The 25,846-nt window shown below is 39.3% G+C and overlaps 1 protein-coding gene across 1 annotated transcript in view; it reads left to right on the forward strand.

Moving 5' to 3' along the window:
* Positions 1–16,328, forward strand: part of me1 (malic enzyme 1, NADP(+)-dependent, cytosolic) — a 90,740-nt gene extending 74,412 nt beyond the window's left edge. The window contains exons 7-14 of the mRNA XM_008431900.2: positions 9,784–9,893; positions 11,174–11,271; positions 11,420–11,533; positions 12,666–12,771; positions 12,874–13,016; positions 13,993–14,166; positions 15,618–15,716; positions 15,818–16,328. Coding sequence (XP_008430122.1) covers positions 9,784–9,893; positions 11,174–11,271; positions 11,420–11,533; positions 12,666–12,771; positions 12,874–13,016; positions 13,993–14,166; positions 15,618–15,716; positions 15,818–15,985 — 1,012 coding nt within the window. The 3' untranslated portion in view covers positions 15,986–16,328. The remainder of the gene's footprint in view (positions 1–9,783; positions 9,894–11,173; positions 11,272–11,419; positions 11,534–12,665; positions 12,772–12,873; positions 13,017–13,992; positions 14,167–15,617; positions 15,717–15,817) is intronic.
* The last annotated feature ends 9,518 nt before the right edge of the window (positions 16,329–25,846 follow it).

A 25,846-nucleotide genomic window follows, 5' to 3' on the forward strand; every position in this document is an offset into this window, starting at 1 on the left:
AATGTTAAGCAGTTTAGCATGCAAAGTGACCAGATGTTGCAGGATTCAGACGTCTGGAGTTTACCTCAACATTAACTCAGTTTTACCTCCTTTCAAGCAATTTGACATTCTGGTTGGCAAAAGTTTTTATTCGTCACTGTTTTGTCGCTTCTCGGATGACGATGGGATAATTTTGTGATAGACCAGACACTGTAAAACAGAGTTTTAGTTGTAGTTTAAAACAACAGATAAAATTAATACAGTGTTGGCATTTGATACCAGTATAATTATCTTATAGAAGAAGTTAGCACCCTGTTGATGTGGCTTTCATTATTTTCATTGAACTCTAGTTGGCTTGCCTTGAAAGTCGGATGCATTTGGGGAGATGTAGCATAGCCGTTGCCTTCCTAAACAATTCCTCTTGATTATTACCCCCTTTCAGTTCTCCGTCTGTGCTTTCTCACATTGACTTGGAAGGAAGGAACAAGTTGCTCAAGGGGTTTGGTTTGTTTGACACAGTGCAGTGTGAAAGTGAACCACACCAGCCAAAAATGGAACAATGTTGCAATTTTGGTCCCCAATCAAACTGAGTCTCCTGGACTTGTGGATATCCTTCATAACATTTATACTTTCCTTAACTTGGAGGCTTCTGAAAGACTGTTGGCATGTTAAAAACAAAGGTTGAAGCTTGAATAGTTAAAACAGAGAAACTGTGATATACTGGATTAGGCCTTCCTGATACCTGCTGAAATTCTTGCTCTCTCTCTAAATGGACGACAGACATTACGGTAAGTTTCTTTCAAAAGGCTTTTTACACCTCTGCGCCTCCTCTTACTTCAGTTTAAACACCACACCATTACTGAAAATGGCTACCGTGGAGTCCTCCTCATTCAGTAACAACTCCCTCACCGAAGAGTGTTTTGAGGATGTCAGAGCTGGAGTACAGTAGGGTAAAGGCACCTTTATTTTGTTGTTTTTCTCTGCTTATCTTGGTAGCAGGATCCAAGAAAAGTACTTAAAACCCCTTTGAGTCAAAGAACATATTTAATGTTGTTTTATAATGCCATCTTAATGCATCAAACATTTTTATATTGCTCATTGTTTCTTCTTTAACTAGACTGCACAAGCCTCTGTTAAGGTTTACTGCTTGGACGTGTTACTTATTTGGTTGAGTCTCATCTGAGCTGTACCTTCCTTTGAGGAGCTGGATTTGTTTGAGACAGATTGACTCTGGTTGGTCTGATTATTACCCTGCGTGTTTCCTGCAGTCATGTTTCTGATTAGAACCTTTGTACACTCTTCCCCCGCGTTCCATCATGTCTGTGCCCATGTGCCACGAAGCCGTGCGTGCACACACATTGGCCTGGATAAGCCTCATTCTCAACCCACAGAGACTGTAGTCCAGGGAGAGAAGTCTGGGTCTGGGTCCGCTCCAGCTGGCAACAGGAAACCATGACTTTAATAACCGGGTAGCTTCCCAAATGCAGGGAACAGAGTTGACTCTTTTTTCTTCTTCTTTTCTTCTTCTCCCCACCGGAGCCAGATTGGCGGAAAATGAATAATTATGGGCTCAGACGTTCAATGAATGATTACAGCTCCAAAGTAATATTCACGTTCAGTTTTCTAAGAATCTAAACATGGGCTAAAATACTCCACACTGAGTCATCATCGATGAGCAGGAGTCTGGGATAAAATGTTTTTTAGTCTTTCAGTCAAAACTGTCCCGTACTCAGGGGAATTGATTTAGTGATGCAGTCTCGTGTTTGGTTTGAGGCCGTTCAGCTTAGCTCTTGAGTTTTCACAGTGATCCCAATAACATGACTACACACACTCACAGCACAGAAAGAAAGGAGATGCTCTGGAGTTATGAGAATTTCCATCTTGCTCTGGTTTGATACATTTAAACACCAGGCAAAAACACACAAACAGTTTAAATCAAAGATGCACCGATCCGATTTTAACATCTGTATCGGTCCCGATGTTTAAAAAATTCTAGATCTGGTATTGGTGACAGTGTGTCCGATCCATAAAAGCAGATCTATTTAGTGTAATTCTATGCTTTGCGCTCTGAGCGACATCACGCTTTATTATAGTTCACTTTAAGTTTAGAATCCCTAAAAGCACTTTCTGAACCATTTTGAAGGTTTGTTGCAGTTTTTTTTACATGTTTGACCAAGATAGTCAATCTATTGTTCTATCTACAGTTTCAGTTTCTTTATAAAAAATGTTATTGGCTGTTTTACTCCTAATTGCACTGATTCACAAATTTAAATTGTGTTGTTTTTACATGTTTGACCAAATTTGTGAAGCTGTTGGTGTATTTAAATGTGCCGTACTGGTGCAGAGTTATCAAACAAATATGTTATCAAATACATTTATGTCTGTTTTAAAAAAATATGTATTTATATTCATTTCATCTGTTTTTCTGTATCGGATAGGTATCGGCCGATACTAAACTTCAGATATCCGTATCGGAGATTAAACTGTAGTAGGTTTACTATTGAGACCCTAGCATAAAATAATAATAATCTGCACTTGACTTCTTATTTCACAGACAGTGCAAGAAATATTTTGCTTTCAGACTAAATATTTTTAGCCAGAAGTGACTTGAGTTCAGCATTTTTGAGATGGCTTAAAAACAATGTTTGTGAATGAGTCTGAACTACGTTGAGCTTTTCAACAGACCACTGAATACTGCAAGACTGTGACAAACATAGAAGAGGATTTGAACATTTCTTATGTTAGGATTTTCTGGATCAAAGTAATGAGAAACTTTTAAGTTGATTTAGTCCTTCATTGCATGTTATTATGGAGCTATTCAAATATTTTTAACAATTTTTTTTGACTGCCAGAATTATCAACAACTCACTCTTCGTGCAACCGAAACGTCCATCGGGATAACCCAATAATGTATATTTCTTCTCTTTTCAGTCATTCATTTACTTAACACAAACATAGAACAGAACAAGTCTGAAACTGATGCATTGCACCTAGAGCAGATTTGCAATTTAAGTCCTGGTTGGGCATTTCTATACTTTCATTTTCACACTGCTCTGTGACAAACTAACCAAATCCTTTGAAAAACCAGTTCACCTCCTCGCCTGTGGAGGCACTGTCAAGAATCTCTGAAGGAAAACCTCTGAAGAAGACACTTATTACAATTTTCTTCTTCAACAACAATGTAAACAAAAAACAAAAATGGAGTGGCGTCAGATTTTAGAAGTTGTAGGATTTCTTTTCCTTTTGGTAAAATTAGCTCCAGACACACACTACTTTGTTTTGGTTATATTTACCCAGAATACCTTGCATCATGGTCCGGTTCCTGCTTTTGAGCGGCCTCCAGTCCACTTGGCATTCGTGCATTCACACTGCACCAAACTTCACTCTAAGTTTGGTGCAGAGTTCACAGAGTTTGGTCTGCATCAGAATTTGATTGCTCATTCACACATTCCCCAAACGAACCAAACCATCCAGGCAAACAAGCTAGAGTTTGATTAAAGCCAACCAAAGAGGGCTGGTGTGAATAAACCCTTAGTTTGTCCAGAAACTTGAAGTCTTTCAAAATCGAACTACCCGGTTCATATTTTATTTTTTTATTTTTTATTTTTCTTTGAATGGTTGGGGATTCGAGACATTTCCCAAACAAGGCTTGTTGGCATACAAACACTACAGGAAAGCTATCAGCTATTTTAAAACTCTTGGCACTGAAAAAAAGTGAGGACCAGGCAGACAGGCCGATGGAGGGAGCCAGAGCCGTGCAGAGACCACTAAAGGGGCAGGTGCTCAACAACAAAATGGGCACATCTAACCGCATTCTAGGACAGAATATTAACAAAGCCACTCAGCTTTTAGAGTTTAATAAACAATGACAAATTACAAAATTGTGAGATATACAATCAAAACTAACAAACATCTCCATATAGAGCATAATGCTATGCATATGTAAGATATTTTATTAGTAATTTCTTTCTGCAGGTCTACTTTGTTATAGGAAAGGATTGCAATATTCAAACCTGCAATTTACCAAGATATGTAAATCAGAGCCAGACCACCAGACATATTTTGTCTTTACAGAATTACACTATTAAAAATATAAACAAGGGCACAATGCAACCTTTTAGTGGACTGTAATCTATAAAAAGAGCTGCTTGTTTGCTGCARTGGAGATGAAGATGGTCCATTCAGGAAAGCAGAGCTGCATCAAACTTTAACGTGGAACTGCAGAAAAAAGAAAAAAACAAAAGCAAAAATTTAATTGTTAATGCATGTCACCATGAGAAAAACCTACTGAGTTTTGCTTAAAAAAAAACTTTAAAAAAAATTTAAATCACACATTTTTTGACTCATGAAGTTAACTTTCTTTTTTGCAAAACAAACTTATTTGCGCTTGTCAGAAATCTTTTCTTGCTATTCTAAGTTTTTGTTTGTGACTCAAAGTTTTGTTTGTGATTCTCACATGACGTGTTGAGCAGGGCCTAAAATCACAACAAAAGATTTCTGATGTGTGCAAATAAATGTTTATGTTTGGTAAAAATGAGTTATTTAATTAAAAAGTATTTTAAACAAAACTCATTACAATTCCAAAAGTGTTGATTACAATTTAATTTTACTTAACTGAGGTTAGTTTTTTTTTCATTGAATAATTGGGAAACAAATTTAACTGCATACTCTGCGAACCAGACCCTAAACTTAAAGTCTGGGTTGAGTTTTTTCCCCTTCATTAATGACACATTTATTACATTCATTATATCTATCATGGTAATTCAGGGTGAGTTATTTTTAATTCTAAATTAATATTCTTGTCGGACTTTTATTTAAGTGTTATTCTCCTTCAAGATACATTTACCTAACGCCAGAATAAATGCAATGTTCATTATGCAGCAAAGGAAATTAAAAGACATATATCCATTATGGTGTTGATCGGTTTTGGATGGGCGATGTGCCCCTATTGCACAAGCAATATTGAAGAATGACTGATATCATTAACGACACAGGGGAGAAGCTTTTTAGTTATCTAGCTTTGCTAGCAAAGTCGTTAGCTAGCAGCTAACTAATAGCACACCAACAACAGCCTAATATCTGTATGATAGAAATACTGGATCAATAGATGAGAACAGTTTTTCCTCACCTGGCTGTCTCCTCCCGCTCAGTGGTTCTTCAGAGAAAGGCAGACGCAGAGGCCTGTCAGTGTCTGTTGTATTTCATTACCTCTCTGCTTAAACCGCGACTCCGAGCTGAAGCAGAAACGATACTTCAGCGTTTTCCGTCATCTGACAAGCAGCAAGTCTACTCCACTTTATTCACCAAAAACGTTTTTTTTAATTCACCAAAAACTGTTMTGTAATCTGGAACGTTCACTACGTTGAGCTCCAGTTAGCCGCCTTATCTCACTGCGCAAGAGGCAACTGCGTCATGCGTCACGGGCAAAAGGTCAAAGGTAACAAGGCGACAGGCTTATTATGTTATACAGAAAAGAAACAAAAAAGCAGATAATTTTAGCACATGTTTTTATGTGTCAGAAGAGGGCTTAGGAAATAATACCAAAAACAAAATTGACCAAAAGGGCACTTGGGGGCAAGGAGCAAAAGGAGCAGGTGCTCAAGCACAACCCCCCCCCCCTCTCTCTCTCTGCACGTGCCTGGAGGGAGCAGCAGAAAGGAAGAGAAAGAATGCAGAATGTATCTTGTTTTTTTCTTTTCTTTTTTTTTTTAATGACGGCTCAGGGATTTGAGAAATAATGTGTGCTGAGAGATGCTGGCTCTCTGGAGAACATGGAGTGGGCTGGGGATTTATTAAGGCCTCCTCCACAAAACCCCTTAGGGACAAAGGTAACACACATCCTATGAATGCGTGTGTGTGTGTGTACACAAATGCTCGGTTCTACACACAGATTCAACAGCTGTGTTTGGACAGAGCGCCCTTGTCTGTGACCTTTGTTTTGGTCGTCTCAGGCTCTCCGGCCCTCGTGAAGGCGCTCCAGCCAAATGAATCGGTTCGTACCTCCTCATCAGTTTCCAGTCTCGTCACTGGAAGGAGAAGAAACGCGCGTCGCGCTACTTCTCTGTAGCGGCACATTTCAGCTGTAATAACACCAGATTGAGTTTCTTGAAAGAGTCACTTGTTACATCTATAGGAACCTAAATGAGAGCTATAGACTAAACAAACACACGGAAATGAGGAATGTTTGCTTTGTCATATCTTTCCATCTGCAATTATCTCTAGTGGGTCTTGATGAGATTCTTAAAGTCGGCTAAAAGATCCCCTAAGACAATTGCAGCAGTCTTAATAAAGTTTTTGCAAACCCTGGATTGGATTTTTTTTTTCTTTGCTTCTGTTTAACATATTCTTGTGGTGACTCATAAATCACAGGAAGGTAAAAGTTGAAGGCCAAAAAACAGTCTTGTGTTGTTTTGGTAGAATGGCTCAGATTGCTTTGACAGACTACTGGTTTCCCCAGACGCCCCATATTGGTTTCAATACTTGTGAGTTTCTATTGCTCAAATTTCTTCAAACACACATATGACTTAAATGTGATGTATGAAAACAAATGCATGAAAGGTTTCATTATTTAAAAGCTGTCTAGTTCTCTGGAGTGTAGCTCACCGTGAAGAGCTTCACAGTGAGCTCTGGATTGACCCGGATTGGTGCGTTTCTTCATGTTAGCTCTGGGAGGAGATGAAGGAGTTTAATCTTATCGCAAATTATCTGTCTCGTACTTCACTGTCATGACATAGTGACAGTTTTAAGTAATATCTAAAAAAGTTTTTTATATATTTATATATAAAACTTGCATACCCCTGCTTTAAAAGGAGACAGACACCTGTCTGGTATGCAAATTCAGTTAGCATTTTTTAAATTGATCATTTATGAAGTGGGAATGACAATCTGAATAAGATGGTAGTCAAAAACAGATTTAAATCGCCCATTTTTGCACATTGTGTTTTTTTTCTGCATCGGTAGCTGTTTTTATTACAAATGAGCACAAAACTTTGTTAGTATTCCACTAATGTTGAAAAAAAAATCACAATTTCACAGTTACAGTGGTTCCATTAAGTAAGAAATGCCATTGAAATCGAACGTGGATAAGCTTGTTCACGTGGTAAGTTGTTAAAAAACATGTCAACCTATCATCCTCCTACCACTTCCTGTCATCTTCTTCTTCGTGGTTTGCGCCAGTGGCAACATCCGGTTTTTGATCATGTGATTTGTGTGATGTGAAAAAAGTGTTTCCAAGTTTTGCGAAATAAATAAATTTCAATACAGACACAAAAAAAACCCTCACATAGGGCCCAATTATTTTAATAAAAAAAATAGTTTTGTTTTTTTAATTGACATGCTCCCATTATATACATGTATTTTCAAAATGCTAAGTTACACAATAATATGGTCAATGATCACAAATCCACCTTTTTTGGTGCTTACGGTAGCTGGGTACAACCTCTGCTGCTCAGGGATTAGTTTGCTTTTTAGAGCATGGTCAGGAATAATACCAAGCTATTTAAATCTCCTGGGTGTGCCTTGGCCTCCGTAGCTTTCTGCCCATAATTCTTCAGTAAGAACATAAAAGCAAATTATGTCGTTGTGTCTTTGTCATTTTCTTAAATTTAGTTGGCATGGGAACACTTTGGGACTTTCTGACATCCCCAGGGTGTCCAGTGAAAGTTACAAAGACACCGAACGCTGAACAGAAGCTTCGTCCACCACACACACACACACACACATTGTTAAAAAAAAAAAAAACACAGAACAAGAACTCTATCTTTATTGGTGGGTACATCAGAACGAAGCGCCTCAGCAGAGTGGTGTTCCTTTGTTTAACACCACAATCACAGATATTCACTCTGCAATTTGTGGTCACCAAAAGCTCATAAGTATGCATGCATTTATTTTATGTTCAATCTGAGAGGCAATTAGGGTTTGCACTAAAAGATCTATTTTTGAGCTTAAGTTAAAAGAAAGCAGCTCGGTCCTTCCCAGGGGGCAGCAGCAGGCGAACGCAGATCTCCTCCGGATCATCTTAAGCCAGCCTGTGAACTCGCGTGAACTTGCGCTCGCAACAGCGGCCGCACTGTTTTGCTTGGCAATAGGGCAGCGCCCGCATCCACCCCGCGCCTTGTCGCCCGTCTCCGTGTCCTCGAGCCGAAACGCAATGAAATGTTTATAGCTCCCATTTTTGGCCTCATAATTCCTCGTCTTTGTTGCCGTCTCTCAGCAGCGCTGCGTGTCTGATAGAAAACACATTTCTCTCGTGTCAGCGCTGCTCCGGTGTTGGCAGGAAGCTCGCGCCGCCGTCGGCGTCTGCGCCGGGGCGTCCAGTGTCCTGCTGTGAGTCACAGGACAGAAGTCTCTCATCAGGACATAAAGTTTTATTGCATCTGAAATTTATCTTTTTTTTGTTTTTGCTTCACTTCTGCCCAGCTCTTTGCTAACCTAAGCGGTTCTGCAGTCACCATAACAAGTGGGAAACCGCTTTCCTGAGCTGTTCAATAACAATGCTTTCCTCACAAAGGACTACGGTAGCGAAGGAGACCGGAATACCTGGAAACAGAAAGGAAAGGATGGCTCTGAAAACAAGCACCTCTCACTGTTATCCAGTGTCTCTGTCCTGGAAGCTGATGTTTATCCAGCCTGTCCCCAATTTCCTCCATCGCTCCGTCACTGGAACAGAAGCTCTGTTGTCTTAAATTTCCAGTTCAGACGAACCTTCTTCTGTTTTCTCTCCACGGCCTCGTTTTGAATGTGCCGAGTTCAGAGCAGAATTTCTCCCTAAACTTCTGCGCAAAACAGAAACCTTCCCCCCACACTCTGATCCGGCCACTACAGTGTTTGACCGTGGAGGCAACGTGTTCAAGGAGATGTGCAGTGTTAGTTTCCTGCCAACACAATGAGGCTCGTTTGACTTCTAAAAAAAAGTTGCAGTCTGTTGATACTGTTGACCTGCTTGTCATTATGTGGCAAAAAAAAATCTGCACAGACATTAAAATTGTCACTATTAACACAGTATTTGCCCTTAAAAAGGATATTGTTACCCTATTGTTATCCTCCTAAAATAACAGCCTAAGTCATTTTTTGTTGAAAGTTTTTTTTTTTTTTTTTTGCTGAAATACTTTCAGCAGACCTAGTTCAATATATTAGGAGGATGACGATGTTTAATATTACAGAAAAGGCTAAAGGATGTAGAGAATGACATGAAACGAAGAAGAGAATAATTTTGTTAGGAGAAACTTCTTTGTCACAGGTCCAGATGCAGCTTGTGAACTTCAAACCTCCAGTAAACTCCTCAGCATCTGTTGAAAGGCTTGGAAACCTGGGAAGCCTTCCCCTATGTCACTACTGAATCTAGCTCACAGAGTTGTAGTGCTGGGCTTACGTTTTGTTAAAAGATGGGGTATTTTTTGAGAAGCTTACAGGTGTTGTCTGGGTAGCATAGGTGGTCTAAGCAGCAACTTGTAAAAGCGAACACTGCTGGTTTACTGCTTTGGCTCTTTCCCTTGAAATGAGATGTTTGTTACCCGGATTTTTATTGGGTGTTTGAGCTCCCTCGTTAAAACTCCTTCTGGGGTGTTCTAAAATCACATGAGGGCACGCAGGTGGAAAAAGTTCTATTGCATTTCTCTCCAAAAAGCTTGCTTTTCAATTAACAGCAAAAGGTTAATATTTCCTCTTGCTTGCTCGTGTTGCTGTGCCGCGTTGAGCGGCAGCTCCTTCCTCTGAGCCGAGTTACGCCTCGTCTGTTTTCTCCCACTGTGTGATTTACAGCGTGGCAATTTAGTTATGAATAAAAAGCATTTCTTCTGCTCGCAGGTACGGCATGCACTGTCTGATTCAGTTTGAGGACTTTGCAAACATCAACGCTTTCCGACTGCTGAGGAAGTACCGCAACAAATACTGCACATTCAACGATGACATCCAAGGTAACCGGGGAAACCGTTCACCTTACACCAACAGAGCATCAAGAGTTTTGGTTTAAAATGATGAATGAAGAGATAAAGTGAGGTTAAAGTGGCAGAAAAGCTCGATGAGAAAGGCGAGGGAACCAAAGAGACCAGAGGAGCAACAGCACATTAGACAATAACAGTTTTTATCAAGACTTGATGCATGCTGTCCAGTTCAAAAGAAAGATGTTTTTTTCAGCACAGAGAATACATGTGAATCCAGATTTTTACATGTATAGTTTTTTCCTACTATTTCACATTGAAACAAACTCATCTGTTCTTGTTTTACATCAGTCAGGACAACCAAAATGATTTCTATTCAATTATTGCCAGAATATTGACGGACAGAATTTTAGAAAGTGCTTCAATGCTTCCTTCAAACTTAAGTCCACATATACAAAGTTTACTTTGACTAGGCCTGTCACAATAACAAATTTTGCTGGACAATAAATTATCATGCGAAGTTATCGAGATAAACGATAATATTGCTGTTTTGAGACCTTTTTTAACTCTTTTCGCATAATAATCTTCTGAACCTTCATCCAACTGTGAAATACAGTTGCACCATCAGGTTGTGGGGGTGTTTTACTGTAGGTGGAAGTGGTGCACTCCACCTAATAGATGGCGTCATAATGAAAGAACATTACATGGAAACACTGAATGTAAAGCTCAAGACAGGAAGTTAATTTTTGGGCATAAACTGGTCTCCCTGTTGGACAAAACTCTTCAGGAGTTAAGTGAAAGTTTAGTTTATAAATCCGTAAAAAGACACAAATCTGGAAACTTTCTCCCTCGAGTTCCTGCAAGTTAACTAGACAATATTTCCACACATAGATCGATCATCACAATTTCTACACCGTAACGCCACTGATGGACCAATAGCCGTGGTTGACCATAGCAAAAAAAAGTTCAGTTTGTTCTGAACGGAAAGGCTGAGACGCCGCAGAACAATAAAGTAAACAGTGAGCCAATAAAATGTCTGTGTGGAACATTTTGTTGTTCTTTATGTCATCAATAAGCCTAATGAGGAGCCAAGTCTTCAATATTGAACGACAGTCTTTTAAGGGTTTTAGCTCAGGACAAAAAGACAGGCCTTTCTTTTACATGTATTCACCCTAAAACTAACGGCAACTCTAATCTGTCGTTTTTTTTATTTCTTTCAAATCCATTCAAAACTCTGTTTGAACGTATAAACAATAACATTAATGTTATAAACTCTGAGTTCAAAAAGTCTAATTGACTCTGGTCTCTTTCTTCAGGCACAGCAGCTGTAGCAGTAGCCGGGCTCCTCGCCGCCCTCCGCATCACCAAAAGCAAAATGACCAACCACACCATTGTGTTCCAAGGGGCAGGGGAGGTTCGTGCATCAGTCGTAAAAAAATAAAATAAAAAAAATCATGGTCTAGTCTTTAATGTGACCCAGAACGTTCAGAGTTTTTTGTTTTTGTTTTTTTCTTTTTTCCTCTTGTCCTTTTCTCTCCCCCTTCCTTCTCTGCTGTTTCCAGGCAGCGATGGGAATTGCCGAGCTCATCTCCATGGCGATGGAAAAGGAGGGACTCGGCAAAGAAGAAAGCTTGAAAAAAATCTGGATGGTTGACTCAAAGGGACTCATCGTCAAGGTGTCTTAGTGGGACTGAAAACACACACGCACCCAAACACACACAAACTAAACCTAACAGAATGCAGGTAGAAATTCATATTTACAATGATTTGCTAATTGCTTTTGAGGTGCCAGCGACCCCATGTATCTCCAATCCAAAGTCTTCACATATTAATATTCAGTTAGGAACCTTGTGGCCCTTGGTTTATGTTGCACTGGAGAGTTTTTTTACCTTCACATTTTAGCTTAAGAAAATCCACTTGGGTTGCAAAGTGCAATATATTTTCTCATAGCAGTGACCGATGCAAAGCTGGTGCTGTGAGAAAACGTTAATGGGGCGGTTTTATGTGTTCTTATAGCATTATCAATAAACTGTTAAAATATATCAAATATCACTTAAAAAAAATTTTACTTTGTAATTTAATGCTTACCAGCGTTTCACTGAGAAGTAGCTCCTATAATGAGCTCAGCAGTTTCACCAGGTATTTGCTAATTGCTGCTGGCTAGTCTGAAGGAGCTGAGTGGGGGAGACATGGGGAAGGGCCGCTCTGTGAGGCAGAAGCTACCAAGCTTGGAAGCTGCAGCTCTAAGGAGGAGCTTTGTCTCGAAGGCAGGGCTAGGTTCACCCAGGCGTTTTTCACAGCTGATTGGTTGCCACGGGAGATCAAAGAGTTTCTCAAATGCATGACAGAATCAAGGTTACACTGCAGGTATATTTTTAATGAGAGAATAACACTATAACATGATGTAAAGCTCAAAAAAGTGGATTGTTACATAATACTGGCCCTTTAAGAAATGCAACTTTGGAGTTTTAAAGAGCAAAATTTAGAATCCTGGTTTTCACTTTGAGCTTTACCTTGGAATGGATGAATGATTAAAAGTATTTGGTAGAGTTAAGAAAACCTTGTGGCACTAAGGGTTAGGGAACTATAAAAGTTACTTTACCTGCCTTGGAAGTTTTTGTCTGTTCAAATATTCAGGAAAGATATTCAGGTTATTTTGTGCATTTCAAACCAACATAGTAGGCTTGTGACCAATTTTAGAAAAGATGCAGGTTAATCATATTTTTCCAATGTTTCATTTGGATTTTTTATATGTTTGTTTTTTTCTTTGATATTTTTAAACTTGATCCCCTCACTCTGCATCCTTAGGGCCGTGACAACCTGACCCATGAGAAGGAGCGATTCGCCCATGAGCATCCTCAGATGAAAAACCTGGAAGATGTGATCAGGGATCTGAAACCCACAGCTATCATTGGTGAGCAACACTTTTGTTCATGTTGTCAGACATCAGCAGATCATTTCCAGACACGCTTCAGTACCGAGGATCCCACTGACCTTCAGTGCTCTCACATCCCAGGTGTTGCCGCTGTTGCCGGAGCTTTCACTGAGCGCATCATCAGGGACATGGCTTCCTTCAATGAACGACCAATCATCTTCGCCCTTAGCAATCCAACAAGCAAAGCTGAGTGTACTGCTGAGGAGTGCTACACATTCACAGAGGTACACAGTGCTGCATTGTGGTTAACATTGTAATTGTTATTTTTTTGTCTGCCACGAAGAGTCAACATACTGCTGTGTGAATGGATGGGCTATGTAAAACATTGTGTAACTATTATTTTAAAAGCAAAGACAAAATTATTATGAAGTTTAAATTTTAAACAAGCTTTTGCGTCTTATGTTGGTCGTTACTGTAGTTAAACAAAGTAGGCATTTTGAAATCAGCAGTCTCATCGTGTTTACTTCTAAAAATATAGTCTTCCCTTAATTCAGAGGTTTCCAAAAGACAGTCAACATTTCCAGATCCAGCATGTTCAGTGACTGACAGAGACTAGAAGTTCACAAGGATAGACCAGAGCAGCCTTACTGTTCTCCGCTCAGCCTTTCAGTTTTCTGCTGAAAGTCTTGATCTCTCTCGCTCTGTCGCAGCCTGGATCAATCGTTCTTCAAAATAGCTTCCAGCACCTCTGCTCTTCCACTGACTTCATTTTAATCACCTCACTGTTACAGGAAACAGCTAAAAGAGCTAACTATGAGAAACAACTTCCACACCGAAAAGTGTTGCTGCTGTTGTTGGCGCAACCAGATTTGTCTTAGAAATGAAAAATAAAAAGCAGAGCAGGGCTAAAAATGTTGGTCTTGTCAATTTTCAGTTTTCCTTTTATAACTCTGCACGTTTATAAAATATAAATCATCAAACTTTGTGAAGAATCTGTTTCCTGTTGTTTTGGAAGCAGCACAAGTATGACTTTTTTTTAATTATGGTTTTATTTCCACAGGAATCTTGAGTGTGATTTCATCGGGGTAGCTAATTATTATGACTTTAACTATAAAGCTTAGTTTAGCCACATTTAAATCTCTGGAATTAAGACTAGTAAATCCAATTCCCACAGCTGATTTCTCAGTGCATCTATATAGTGGTTTATGCATGTCTATACTGAGGTTAACTTGCATTATTTTGAACTCCGTCTTGCTGCAGGGGCGTGGCATCTTCGCCAGCGGCAGTCCGTTTGGCGCCGTCACCCTGCCTGATGGGAGGACGTTCCATCCCGGTCAGGGCAACAACGCCTACATCTTCCCGGGAATGGGCCTGAGCGTCACCACGTGTGCCTTGCGACACATCACTGAGGATGTCTTCCTGACTGCTGCAGAGGTGATGCACGAACGGTTGGAAAAATTTAATTGAATGATGAAAGCTTACACTGAGGATTTAGAGACGGGCTGGGTTATTACGCCGCATTATGTAATAACATATTAAATCAGACTTCAAAATGTAATAAAAGATTGTTAAAAACGGCTTGATGTGATAATAGCCGCAAAATGTAAAATTCTTTGAACGCATTTCTTTCCCTTCTTTCTGCCATATTATGTAATAACATTTTTCAGCAGTTGGTACAAAATGAGGAGGTAGTTCATGTTTTTAGAAGTGATGATGGAATGCAGTAATAAACAATCATAAACGGTGTTCATCCTAATAATTACACTCCTAATAACGATCACGTTGTAGATTTAAATTGAAACTTCGGTCAATAAACACAGAAGTTTTGGTCTTTTAGGTGACTTTTCCGACTCATCTTCAGAACCCTCTATCTTAAAATACATCCAAGGATTTTATTACATTTTGTGTGTTATTGCATAACGTGGCTTTAATGATATTTTGCTACATTTAAACTCCTTATTTCATTGCTACATAGTGCAATGCGGCATTACATAATAAGACAAATCATCTCTCTTACATTATTCTAGCTTAAAATCCTGCAATTATACTAGATGTAATTTTTTTTGCATTCACCAAAAAAATGTATAAATAAAAAACGGGTATCGTAAAAAAACCAAAGCGTTGAAAAAGTTGCGTGTTTTGAATGTTTTGGCTTGAATGGCATGTGAGTTTAAGAGTCTGAGTGTCGGCAACTAAAAGTTTGGTATTTATTGATCAAAGTTTAAAATGCATAATCTAAATTGTGATTATTAGAAGCATATTGATCAAGTCGAACACAAACTATGGCTCATATCATCTGATGGGCCATATTATTACACCGTCAATGTGTTTAAAATAGCAGAGACTGCATTTTTAATAATCAGTTCAAAATATAATAACATTATTACATACTGCAGGAGAAAGTATTACAAAATGTGTTAAAGGATTTTTTTTTTTTCTTAAATTTTTTGTCAGTTGTCGCATAATTTGGTTTTATTACATTCTGGAGTCGATACTTTAGACTACGTTACAAAGCTGAAAGAATAAAGCCATTCCACAAACAGTTAATTATCGAGCATCGGTGGGTAATGTACATTCTCACTCTCGAAAAATTAAAATCAATCCCTAATTAAAGCGACGGTTCTCCGTGGGAGTCCCTGACCATGAGAGCGACAGATTACCAGTCGTTCTGTCTTTAAATGGCACCTCTCCAGTTGTCTCCTAATTACAAGCTCTTCTCTTGTAATTACAAGATCCGAATCTCGTAATTGTGAGATAAGATGCCTATTTCTTTTTTTTTTCTTCCCATAAATGTTTGTAAAGGTTCTGAATAATCTTAAAACGAAAGCAATTCCTCCTAGCAGCCCGATTAGCTTATTTACGCTGACATAAGCGGTTTTTTGCAGGCGCTTGCTGACCAGGTGACTGATAAGAATCTCGCCGAGGGAAGACTCTATCCTCCTCTCTGCTCCATCAGGGAGGTTTCTCTTAAACTGGCTGCTAAGGTGAGACCCTCAGCACAAAGTTAAATCCAGCCTGTCACGTCAACATGCGTACACAGCGAGAAGTATAATTCCACCCCGCCCCCAAAATGTTCCGTTTACAGGTCATGGATTACGCTTACCACCACAAAATGGCCACTCTTCACCCTGAGCCATCCGACAAAGAAGCGTACATTCGCTCGATCCGCTACAGCACCGACTACGACGACTTCGCCGTTGAATCGTACCAGTGGCCAGAGGACTGCATAGCTGTGCAGTCGTGTAAACTTTGATGTTCTGTACACAGAAACCCCCCAAAAAAGCCCTTAAAAGGGATCATTACTACTGAGGTGCAATGTTATCCAAGGATCGGGAGTTGGGATATAAAAGATGTTTGCATAACCTTCCTTTTGATTATATTAATGTACTTTAAATTAACCAAAGACAACGCGAGCATTATTGGTTTGCATTATGAAATATTGCACCAGTTGCTGTCGCCACTTTGTTTTACATAGAGGGGGATGTTATTTTATGGTTTAACTTTTTAATTGTACTGTAATAGCTATTTTATGACTGTGTCGGCTGAAATCCAAAGACACTTTGCCAAATAAAATAAAAAAAATGTTTTTGATTAAACGTTGTCTCCTCAGTTTAATGCTCCCAGAGTTATAAAGGTCAAAAGGGAACCTCTATAACGTTCATGATTTCTTCTTGCTGAAGAAATCATATCATGAGAAAGTCCCGTATTTTCCCTGTTCGTCTCAAACGTGTGGATGATGTTTTGGCTCCCTCCAGTGGTCAAGAGGTGTCATTGTGACATTGATTGCCAAAACTGCGGCACTCCACATGTGATTTCATGTAACTGTGTGTTTAGTAATTTTACCAAAACTAATATTTTCTTCTCAGGTTTAATAATAATAATAAAAATAATAAAGTAAATTAAACCATAGAACAGCACAAACAATATGAGCAAAATGAAAGACAAACGGAAGCAGCAGGTGAACTGAACCGTTTTGTGATCCTGCCGTATATGGTGTGGTGTGGGTTAAACTGTGGAGAGAGGGGGGAGTGACATTATTTAATCGATCAATAACTAGTCAAACAGTCTGTGGGCTACCAGAGGCCCCGGCTGGCCTACTGCCCAGGCCAGTCTGAAGCCAGTGCTCCCAGCAAGCAAACAGACCAGTCAGCATCCAGTGCTTGGCGTCCCACCTCAGGCAATGCTCTCAGAGCCGTTCGGTCCTCCCAATTTCTTTCGTTCGCTCAGCCACTAAATCCCCCATTTTGGCCTCAGGCAACCCCAGTTCTGTCCTCACTATCAATATGTCTCAATGTCAGCACCGTCCAGGGGCCAGTTTAAGTGTGCAGGCTGCAGATGGTTTTGACCCTTTGCCAGTATTTATCAGAAATACTGTCACCAGATTTAAGTATATTTGGGCAGCTTAGAAACTCTCACATTTTTTTCTCATATTTTCAAAGATATGTAACTTTTCACTATTGTTGCTGTTGGCCTAAGTAGTTAATTGGTTTATTACTACATTAAATATTAGGCATTAAAAATGTTAAGTTAAGGAATGAATGCATCAACCCTCATAACAGTTAACAATTGTTTTTAAACAATTTCTGTGCTTGGTTGTATCCAGCTGCAGCTAGTTTAGCACCAGCGCTAATGCTGGCTTAGTCTAGCTAAGCTAAGTCATTCTCAGTGAACTGCATCCTGGCTGTGGTTGTCAGGAAAATTCTTATAATGCCAGCTTATTGAAATAGGTGTAATACATTTTTGTAACAATTTTAATATTTAATCATAAGCGAGTTTTAGTTTTTTGTTTGTTTTGTTGTTAACATGGCAGAACCAACAAAATTAGCAAAATTGTCCTAAAAAATAAGTTTACAGTCGCTAAAGCTACTGCACTGACAATTTCTGCTCATATTGATTGATTAAAATCTACTTATATACTATGTAGGTAGTTTTGCAAGTGTACCTCTTGGAAAAAAAAGTTATTTTTGGTGTTTTGCACCCAGTGAATGAAAATCGGGGGCAGATTTAGCAGAACACCCCTAAAAGAAAAAATAACGGTATATGTGAAATATTCCAAGTCTCCTGCTAAATATTTCAGCTTTTATGCTTAAAATCACTCAAGAAGATGAGGTCTGATGTTTACAACTCGTCCCACCTTTCATCACAACAATTATAGCAGATCACACTCCCTCTCCTTCTAACATTCTCATCCTGCTTTATTAATTTTCGCCGTTGCAGTCATTCAAAATACGATGATGAGTTTCCTCATTTATTTCTGTATACTTTTCTTTAGGACAAGCAGGATGTTGATCCTGGTTTTTCACTGCCTGCATGTGTTTTGAGCTAACTTTAAGCTTTCTGCCTGACACATTTTGGCCCCGCCCTGCAGGCCTTTGACACCTCGGAGGTCACAGACAGACTCTGTGACTGGCATCTGTAACCTTACACCCCTCTGACCTTGTTTTCAGTTTCATTAAATGGCACCTTACTTGGACGTTTTGATTAGTGCTAATCAGTAAAGCTCCCCCCACCAAACCCTGAGGGGATATTTGCTAGTGTGGCTGTGTCTAGCCATCCTCCCTGTCCTCTTCCGTGTGACATTTCCCTGTTTCCTCTCTATCGCCGCCAAACTATGAAACCAGAATAGCTTCCTTTCCTTCTCTGTTATTATTCAGGATAGCTTAGCCTTTTAATCTTACTGATGCTATGAAAGTGGTTCAACCCTAACAACTCAGTTACTCAAGTGAATGTGCGCTCTACGGTTTTGCAAATGGCCAGCAGAGGGCGCACTAACACGGTATTTGAGACGCTCTCAGCTTCCCTTGCTGTGTTTGATGCATCTAAGGTTAGAACCACATAGATGCAGTAACACGTATTAAATACAGAACATGCTGAACTAATGAGACTTATTGTATTATGTAGATGATAAATGATCACCTAAATGTTACACATAGGCGTATATCAACATTTTAATAATTGCTCCTGTGACAGTTTTTATGTCATCATGAACTGGTATCTTACAGATGTGGATGTTTTGCTGTCTTTACTAATTTAATACCCAGCATTAACGGTTATTCTCACAGGAAGCTGTGTTAGGTATGCTTCCTGGTTTCCTTGGTACAGTCTTGAAGTCTGAAGCCTCATCTAAACGTCACAGCCTGCCTAAACACTGTTGATGACCAGCTCCATCCTCCCGTCATTCAATCCTAATGGAGCAACTGAGAAACATTGTCGTGCCAAAAGTGAAGTAAAATCTCAAATATTTCTGACACGGTATCCCTGTCATGGAGAGCTGAGGCACAAACCCTCCCATGAGAAGCCAGCACCAGTAAGGTGTATCCAACAGGGTTGACACAGTTAATCAGATTAATCGTCATGAATCGATTATTGAAATAATCGACGACTCGTTTGGTAATAGATTAATCGACAAGTGGAATGTAGACAGACTCAAAAGATGCCTTTTTTTGAAAAGAAAAAAAAAGGATATAATTAAACCAAAAGTGTACAAAACTAACATACATTTTGCATTTGAGATTAAAACAAACCTGTTTCACCCAAATCTCCAAAGGTTTCATGGTTTTATAGTCACCTGGTTCAAACTCCCTAAAGGAATGCTGTGCATTTTAGGCAATAACATTTGTATTTTCTTATGTGAAAAGATGATTTATTTGCATCTTTTAATGTATTTCTAATATTGTGTTAGGTGAACTGTTAGGTTGTTTTATGATTAATCAATTAATCATAATAATCGATTACTAAGAAAATTGTTAGTTGCAGCCCTGGTGTCTAATAAAGTGTGCGCAACATGAATCAACACTTTTTACACAATTTAAATATTTCAGAGCTACGCTCTAGTGTTGATTTTGGCTGTAATTTTTCTATTTGCAATCATTTCAGTCAGTGTAGTAACTTTATGCTCTAATTATTGTAAGAGTGATTTTATAGTGATGGAGATCTGAAAGTATGAGCTGCGAAAAAAAAAAATATATGTATATATTTATATAACGAGAAACTTAACAAAAAGAGGGTACAAAAGAAAAGATTTTTCTGTTTGAAAAAAAACCTCGAGGTTAATCATATAAAACTGTCGACACAAACACCCAGAACCACAAGCCTTGACAAGTAAAGGGAGAGAAAAAAAAGAAACTATTTGGATGAAGGTCTCGTAAATGTTTTGTTTCAGCCACCTACCATCGGCGGCAGGAATCGTGCGTCTCCTCTGTTGTCCGCCGGACAGCGGAGGCTCAGGCTGCCTCAAGGATTTTCTGTGCACCTGTGCGCCGCTCTCTTTGCTTTCCTCTCAGGCACAAAGAGCCACATTTGTGAGAGCTGATGGTGGCTGGCTGAAAGTTGAAACGTATTGATTGCTAAGTGTTACCAGTAAACATGAAAGGAATGCAGCCGACGTACAACTTTCCCCGGTCTCCTTTACAAATCAACGTATTCACAACCAGAATGGATATCGGCACAAAAACCCAATTAAAAGATGAGCCAGTGTTCCCCCTCGCCTCCGTTTCTCATGAAAAACTCCATTCTAACTAACTTTGCTGCTCTCTGCCACATACAGAGGAAAACTTCTTTTTTTTATATAAACAAAACATAAAGAGGAAAGAAGAGTCATGGCAGGATTGTTCGCTAAAGTATTGACATCGTTAAACCTTTTCATTTTTCTTAACGTTGATCTGCAGACCTTGTGTTTCTACCGGATTTCTACATGCCGACAAAAACTTGAGCATAATTCGTATATTTGCCAGAGGACATTAGTGAAGAGAATGTCACTGAGCACTCGTCCAGAAATCCCTATAATGCAGCATGGTGGTGGCAGTGTCATACTGTGGGACAAAATTCAGGACATTCCTGCGATAAAATCTCTTAACGCTGCAGTACGGAAGTGTTACAAAATAAATATGGATTTTACACATTTATTAAAACTGTCACCATGTCTTGATAATAAAGTATGAGACATGTAAAAAACAAAAAAATCAAGCTCCTCCCAGTTCTACTTTTGCCCTCAGCAAAAATCCACCACTTCCAGTCAGAAACAACCAATCAGAGTCAGGAGGCGGGGCTTAGTGCTGTCAATCAATGCTGCTCAATGTGCTACAGGAAAGCCGTTTGTCCATTGTCATCGATGGCTTTGCTAACTAGACTTAGCATTTATGGCAGATTCTGTTGTGTGGGAACCAGCTGTAGCGTAAAGTGGCAGGCTGTGAGCAGCGCACACACAAAATGATTGACAGTGCAAAGAACCCTCCTGGCTCTGATAATGGTTGTTCCGGACCAAGCTGTGTATTTCGGTAGAGGTAGTGGAGCTCAATTTTTTTTCTCTTTTTTCACAGATCATCTGTCTTATGCTGTGTCTCATGATACTTCTAAGAAATGTGTGAGCCTGAGCAAAGGTTCAACTTCCCAATTGGTTTTCAGACCGAAACATAGTCCCTCTGATGCGCCCTGGGTTTTCTTCTGGGTCTCCAAATTCCATGCCCTACAATGGCCCAGTCAAAGTACAGTCCTATAATTAACTGACAAAAAGTAACAAAAGATGAAAATAGATCTTCACTTATGCTCTTCTTCCAATTTAACTCATCTTTAAGAAAGATCACATAAAATCAAGAAAATTATGGACATTCCTGACCGTCCTGTTCATCACTGTCTTGAAAAATAGTGACTTCAGTCAGAGGCTTCTTCAAATTTGCTGTAATACAGACCGCTAGAAGATCTTTACTGCTAACAGCCTTCTTCAATAACTCTGAAGAATTTGAATATAAGTTGCAACATTTAATTTCCCTTTGGGACCAATAAAATATTTTTGAATTAGAATTTTGATATATATTTAAGAGTATCAAAAAAAGAATAGCAAAATGTAACATAGACCGAAATTTGCGGTAATAAGGTGACACTTTGGAAGGCATTTATTATCCATAATCCTCCCATTCAGAATGAACCCACACAATGCAGATGTTCATCATAACATCTGCGTGTTCCTTTTACATATTCTGTTTTCATCCCCTCTGTTAGTCCTTGAGTTATTTTTACTGAATGTTTCTTTTCTTCGCTTAGTTTTTTTTTTTTTTTTTTTCTTGCTATAAGTTTAGGTCATAAAAAACCTAAACATGCACTTCTGCTCTGATTCCACTCTAAAACCTGCCAAGCAAGACGGAATAAACCCTGAACAAACTGAACGACCTCAAACTCTGCTCTAGCATTAGCTTAGCATAGTTGCAACATGGGGAAGACTGTTCCCTCAGCAAAATGTCCAGCGCTCGGCCTGGCTGGTGGTGGACTGAACAAGGACCATTTACCCAGAAACCACCTCTGCTCAGCAGCCTCCTACTGCTCGGCCGTCCCTGTGAATCATCCGGGGAATAATTCAGAGAGACGGCTCTTGTCTCGCGGACGGAACGCGAGGGCGTGCGCGCGGCACAGGTTTCAGCCCGACGGGCCTTTGGTGGGCGCAGGTTTCCGACAGCCTGTTGTTTCTCAGGCGGGTACCACGCGCGGCTACCAAGCAGGAGCGCCGACGCCTTGACAACTTTTCCATAATTAGACAAGGCTCCGCACCCGGCACTCGGGAGGACTCCGACGCTGAAATCCAACGTGACATGTGTGATCACGACCCAGAGTCGTGTTTAATTAATTTTTTGCTGCAGCACGAGGCGTTTCGACCTCAGTCCCTGCAGCTCTCGTCACGGCAGAGAGAAAAAAAAAAAAAAAAAACTAAAACTGAAATGGGACACTTGCTTTCATTTTAGAACTTGAGTTGTTTTTTTATGTTTATGTGTTTCACATCAAACTCAACAGGTGGTAAGCCCCAGTTTTTGTAGGTTTTCAGCTTAAGCACGCAGATTGAAACAGTTTTAAAATAAATACAAAAAAAACAAAGATGAAAATTCAACATTTACTGAAGCGGCATTACAATGCCTTTAGCTGCCGAACATGTGTTTGCCGCGTTTGGAGTAAACGTGCATGGTAGACGGGCTTGTGCCTATTATTCTGCTGCATGCTCCAGATGGACTAACACATGGTAAAAATGTGAAAGGCAGGATATTTGCATGTGACCCAAATTGCTCATTCCTGCTCCAACATGCCAACAAGTCGGCCTAAAAATGGAATCTGCTAAATAAACACTGAATTTTTGCTCTTCTACAACTCTGCTCTGATAGATTATATCCTCAGAATGGCTGGACGCAAAATATATGAACAGATCTTGCAAAATTTATACTTCTACCCAACACTAACGAGTTGTTGTCGGATGTTTTCTTTAATCCAATTATTTCACTCAATGTAATTAGATCATGATCCAAGTGTAAGAATAACTTTATAGTATAGATGCTGATAAATTATCTGAAGGAATGAGTGAAAACATGAGAAAATGTTTTAAGGGCAAAAAACAAACTGTTAGCAAGGCGAGTAATAAGCATTATAAGACATCCTTTGAATTTTTCTACATATCTCAATAGCTATTTATTGGGACATTTTTGTTAAACTTACCTCATTGCAGTGCCCTGCAAAGATTCATAACCCTTCTTAACATATTTTGGCACATTACGATCACAAACCTTATTTCATTTTATTCAGATGTATACAGAATAAATCTGTAGATGCACTTGTGATGTGGAAGCACAATGATGCATGGTTTTCAAAAAAAAAATGTACCTCCCCCACCCAAAACAAAACCTGAAAAGTGTGGAGTGCTTTCTGTATTCAGTCCCCCTTAACCTGATACTCCTAGATGAAATAACAGCATTCAGAGACCACCTGATTTCAAAGGCTACATTTTTTTTCACTAGTAGTCAGTCAATTAAATAATTTATTCAGATTAATGATATGATCAATCACGATGCTTAACTTTGTAACTGTGAAATGTACGTTTTCAAAAACTGTTTAAGAAAATGTTTCAAACCTCAAACATCTCAATTTTCATCTTCAGGAAGGTTCAGAAGAAGTAATTTTGTTTGAAATGTAATTTAGAAATGTTAACTATAAACTGGAAGAATGAGACATTGTTGCTATTAGTAGACTACATGATACCATGGTCTTAAACCAATTTCCATCAGTACTTTGTTGTTTTTTGGGGGCTTTTGTGGTCTTTATTTGACAGTTATCTGACAGGAAGACGTGAGGCAAAATGTCAACATTTTAAAGCGTTATTTGCCGCTGAGCACACCACTTTGACTCTCATCTTTTCACTCTGGTGACTCTGCATTGCTGACCGCAGTACAAGACCTTCTGCGAACTAAGTAGGTCAAAATAGGTAATGCGATCAATCTGTGTTATGTAACATTAAGGCGTTAGACTTTTTAGATTATTCGCCAGAGCTAACCTGGACAGCCCTACGATTAATGCAGTCGTTCTGTGAAGACTTAAGAGGTTTGTTAGATAACAATGACAATAGTTTCATGGAGTACAACTCAATATTTTATCCTAAAAGAGAGAGATTATGGCACAACTGCAAACTGCAGTTGTGCCATAAACCACATATTGTGACATTGTTCCCAATGCATGAATGCACACCTAAAAGTAGCTCCATCCATCCGTCTGTCCATCCATCCATCCATCCGTCCGTCCATCCATCCATCCATCCATCCATCCATCCATGCCTACTTATCCTTGTATGGTTCTAGGAAACCTGGTGCCAGAAGTACCCACACGCCAAAGAAAAAAGCTGCTCAGATTGGTGCGATAATTCGCTTTATAAGTACTATTAAGTACCTTATCTAATACAAGGTGATATCTAAATACAACATCTTTGCCTTTTTTATAATGATTGGTGCATTTCTTTCCTGTATTGTATACTCAGTGAGTATGAACCTGTTCCAAAACAAACAGCACTCATTAACAAAGAAAGGTAAGCCCACCAACACACTCCATGCTCTCATGACCGGTAGGAGAGCATTGATGTTCAGCTCGGCCGCTCGCGATTGGCCGCCATCGCATTCAACATGCGCGCGTCCTCTGATATTAGCATGCATGTATTTGCAGGAATAGCCTTTTGCAATTGTTCTTTTGATCTTCATTAATTCTGTAATTGTTCGCCGCCAGTGATTTTCTGCCAAGTTTTGTAAACATCAAAGCACTTGCTCATTCTCTCTGAAACCAGACCTAGCCCATTAAATTAACATGCATATTGCATCTTGAGCTCAATAAGTTGCCTAATTAATTGTGAGAGGCAACATCAGCTCCTGGTTGTTATGGGGTATAAAAAGTAGTTTGTCTCCGTTAGCTTGTGTGGTCATGGTGCCTGTCCTGCTGCACAAAATGTGAGTCACTGCGGCCGTCAGATGTATATGTGATGGTGATCCAGTGTTTTTCCCTTTGCCTATTAATGGTCTGGTCCTCTTTGATGTGGTCAGCATCAGTTGTGGCATGTAAATCTGCCTGCTGTGTTATCTCCTTACCTGCTAAAGGCTCCACCTGAGTCCATCCACCTGACGCATTAAACAACCAACAAGGCTCAGTGTTTTTTTTTTTTTATTATTTTTTATTCTTTCGGATACATCGCAGTTTACTTTAACTGCACAAAACTTTGAAATATTCCGCTAATGTCGAAAAAAACAAGAAATGCAATTAAAATCACAGGTGAATACGTTTGTTCATTAAAAAAACAGGATCCTCCAACTACTCCCTGTTGTTTTTTTCTTCGTGATTTGCGGCAGCGGCAAAAATTCGGTTGTCGAACATGTGACTCGTGTGATGTGAAAACAGTGTTTTCATTGCAGTTTTGAGAAATGAACCAATTTTGATAAAGTCACAAAAAAAGAAGAAAAAAAAACCTCGTCCTATCGGCTGAACTTTTTTTTATCAAAAACATTTTTCAAAATATTTGCGTTTCCAGTTAATTTATTTTCAGAATGTCAAATCTTGCAATTATATGGTAAGTTACAGAAATTATTCCCATTAGATAAATGCCATAATCACAGTGGGGAGAGACTTTTAAATTTATCTTCGTAGCATTTGGTGCAGCTCCATTTTAAACTATGATTTTGGTGAAATATTTGTGGCACAATATTTTGCAGGAATTTTGGCCCTTAGGCTATTTGAAAACAACCTTTGGACAGACTTTTCATCAAGTCCACATTTCTGTATTATGCTGGTGAATGTTCAGGGGTTTTTTCTTATTCCAGTTGTAGCATGA

This window comes from Poecilia reticulata, linkage group LG16 (assembly GCF_000633615.1).
Source record: "Poecilia reticulata strain Guanapo linkage group LG16, Guppy_female_1.0+MT, whole genome shotgun sequence".
Taxonomy (NCBI): Eukaryota; Metazoa; Chordata; class Actinopteri; order Cyprinodontiformes; family Poeciliidae; genus Poecilia; species Poecilia reticulata.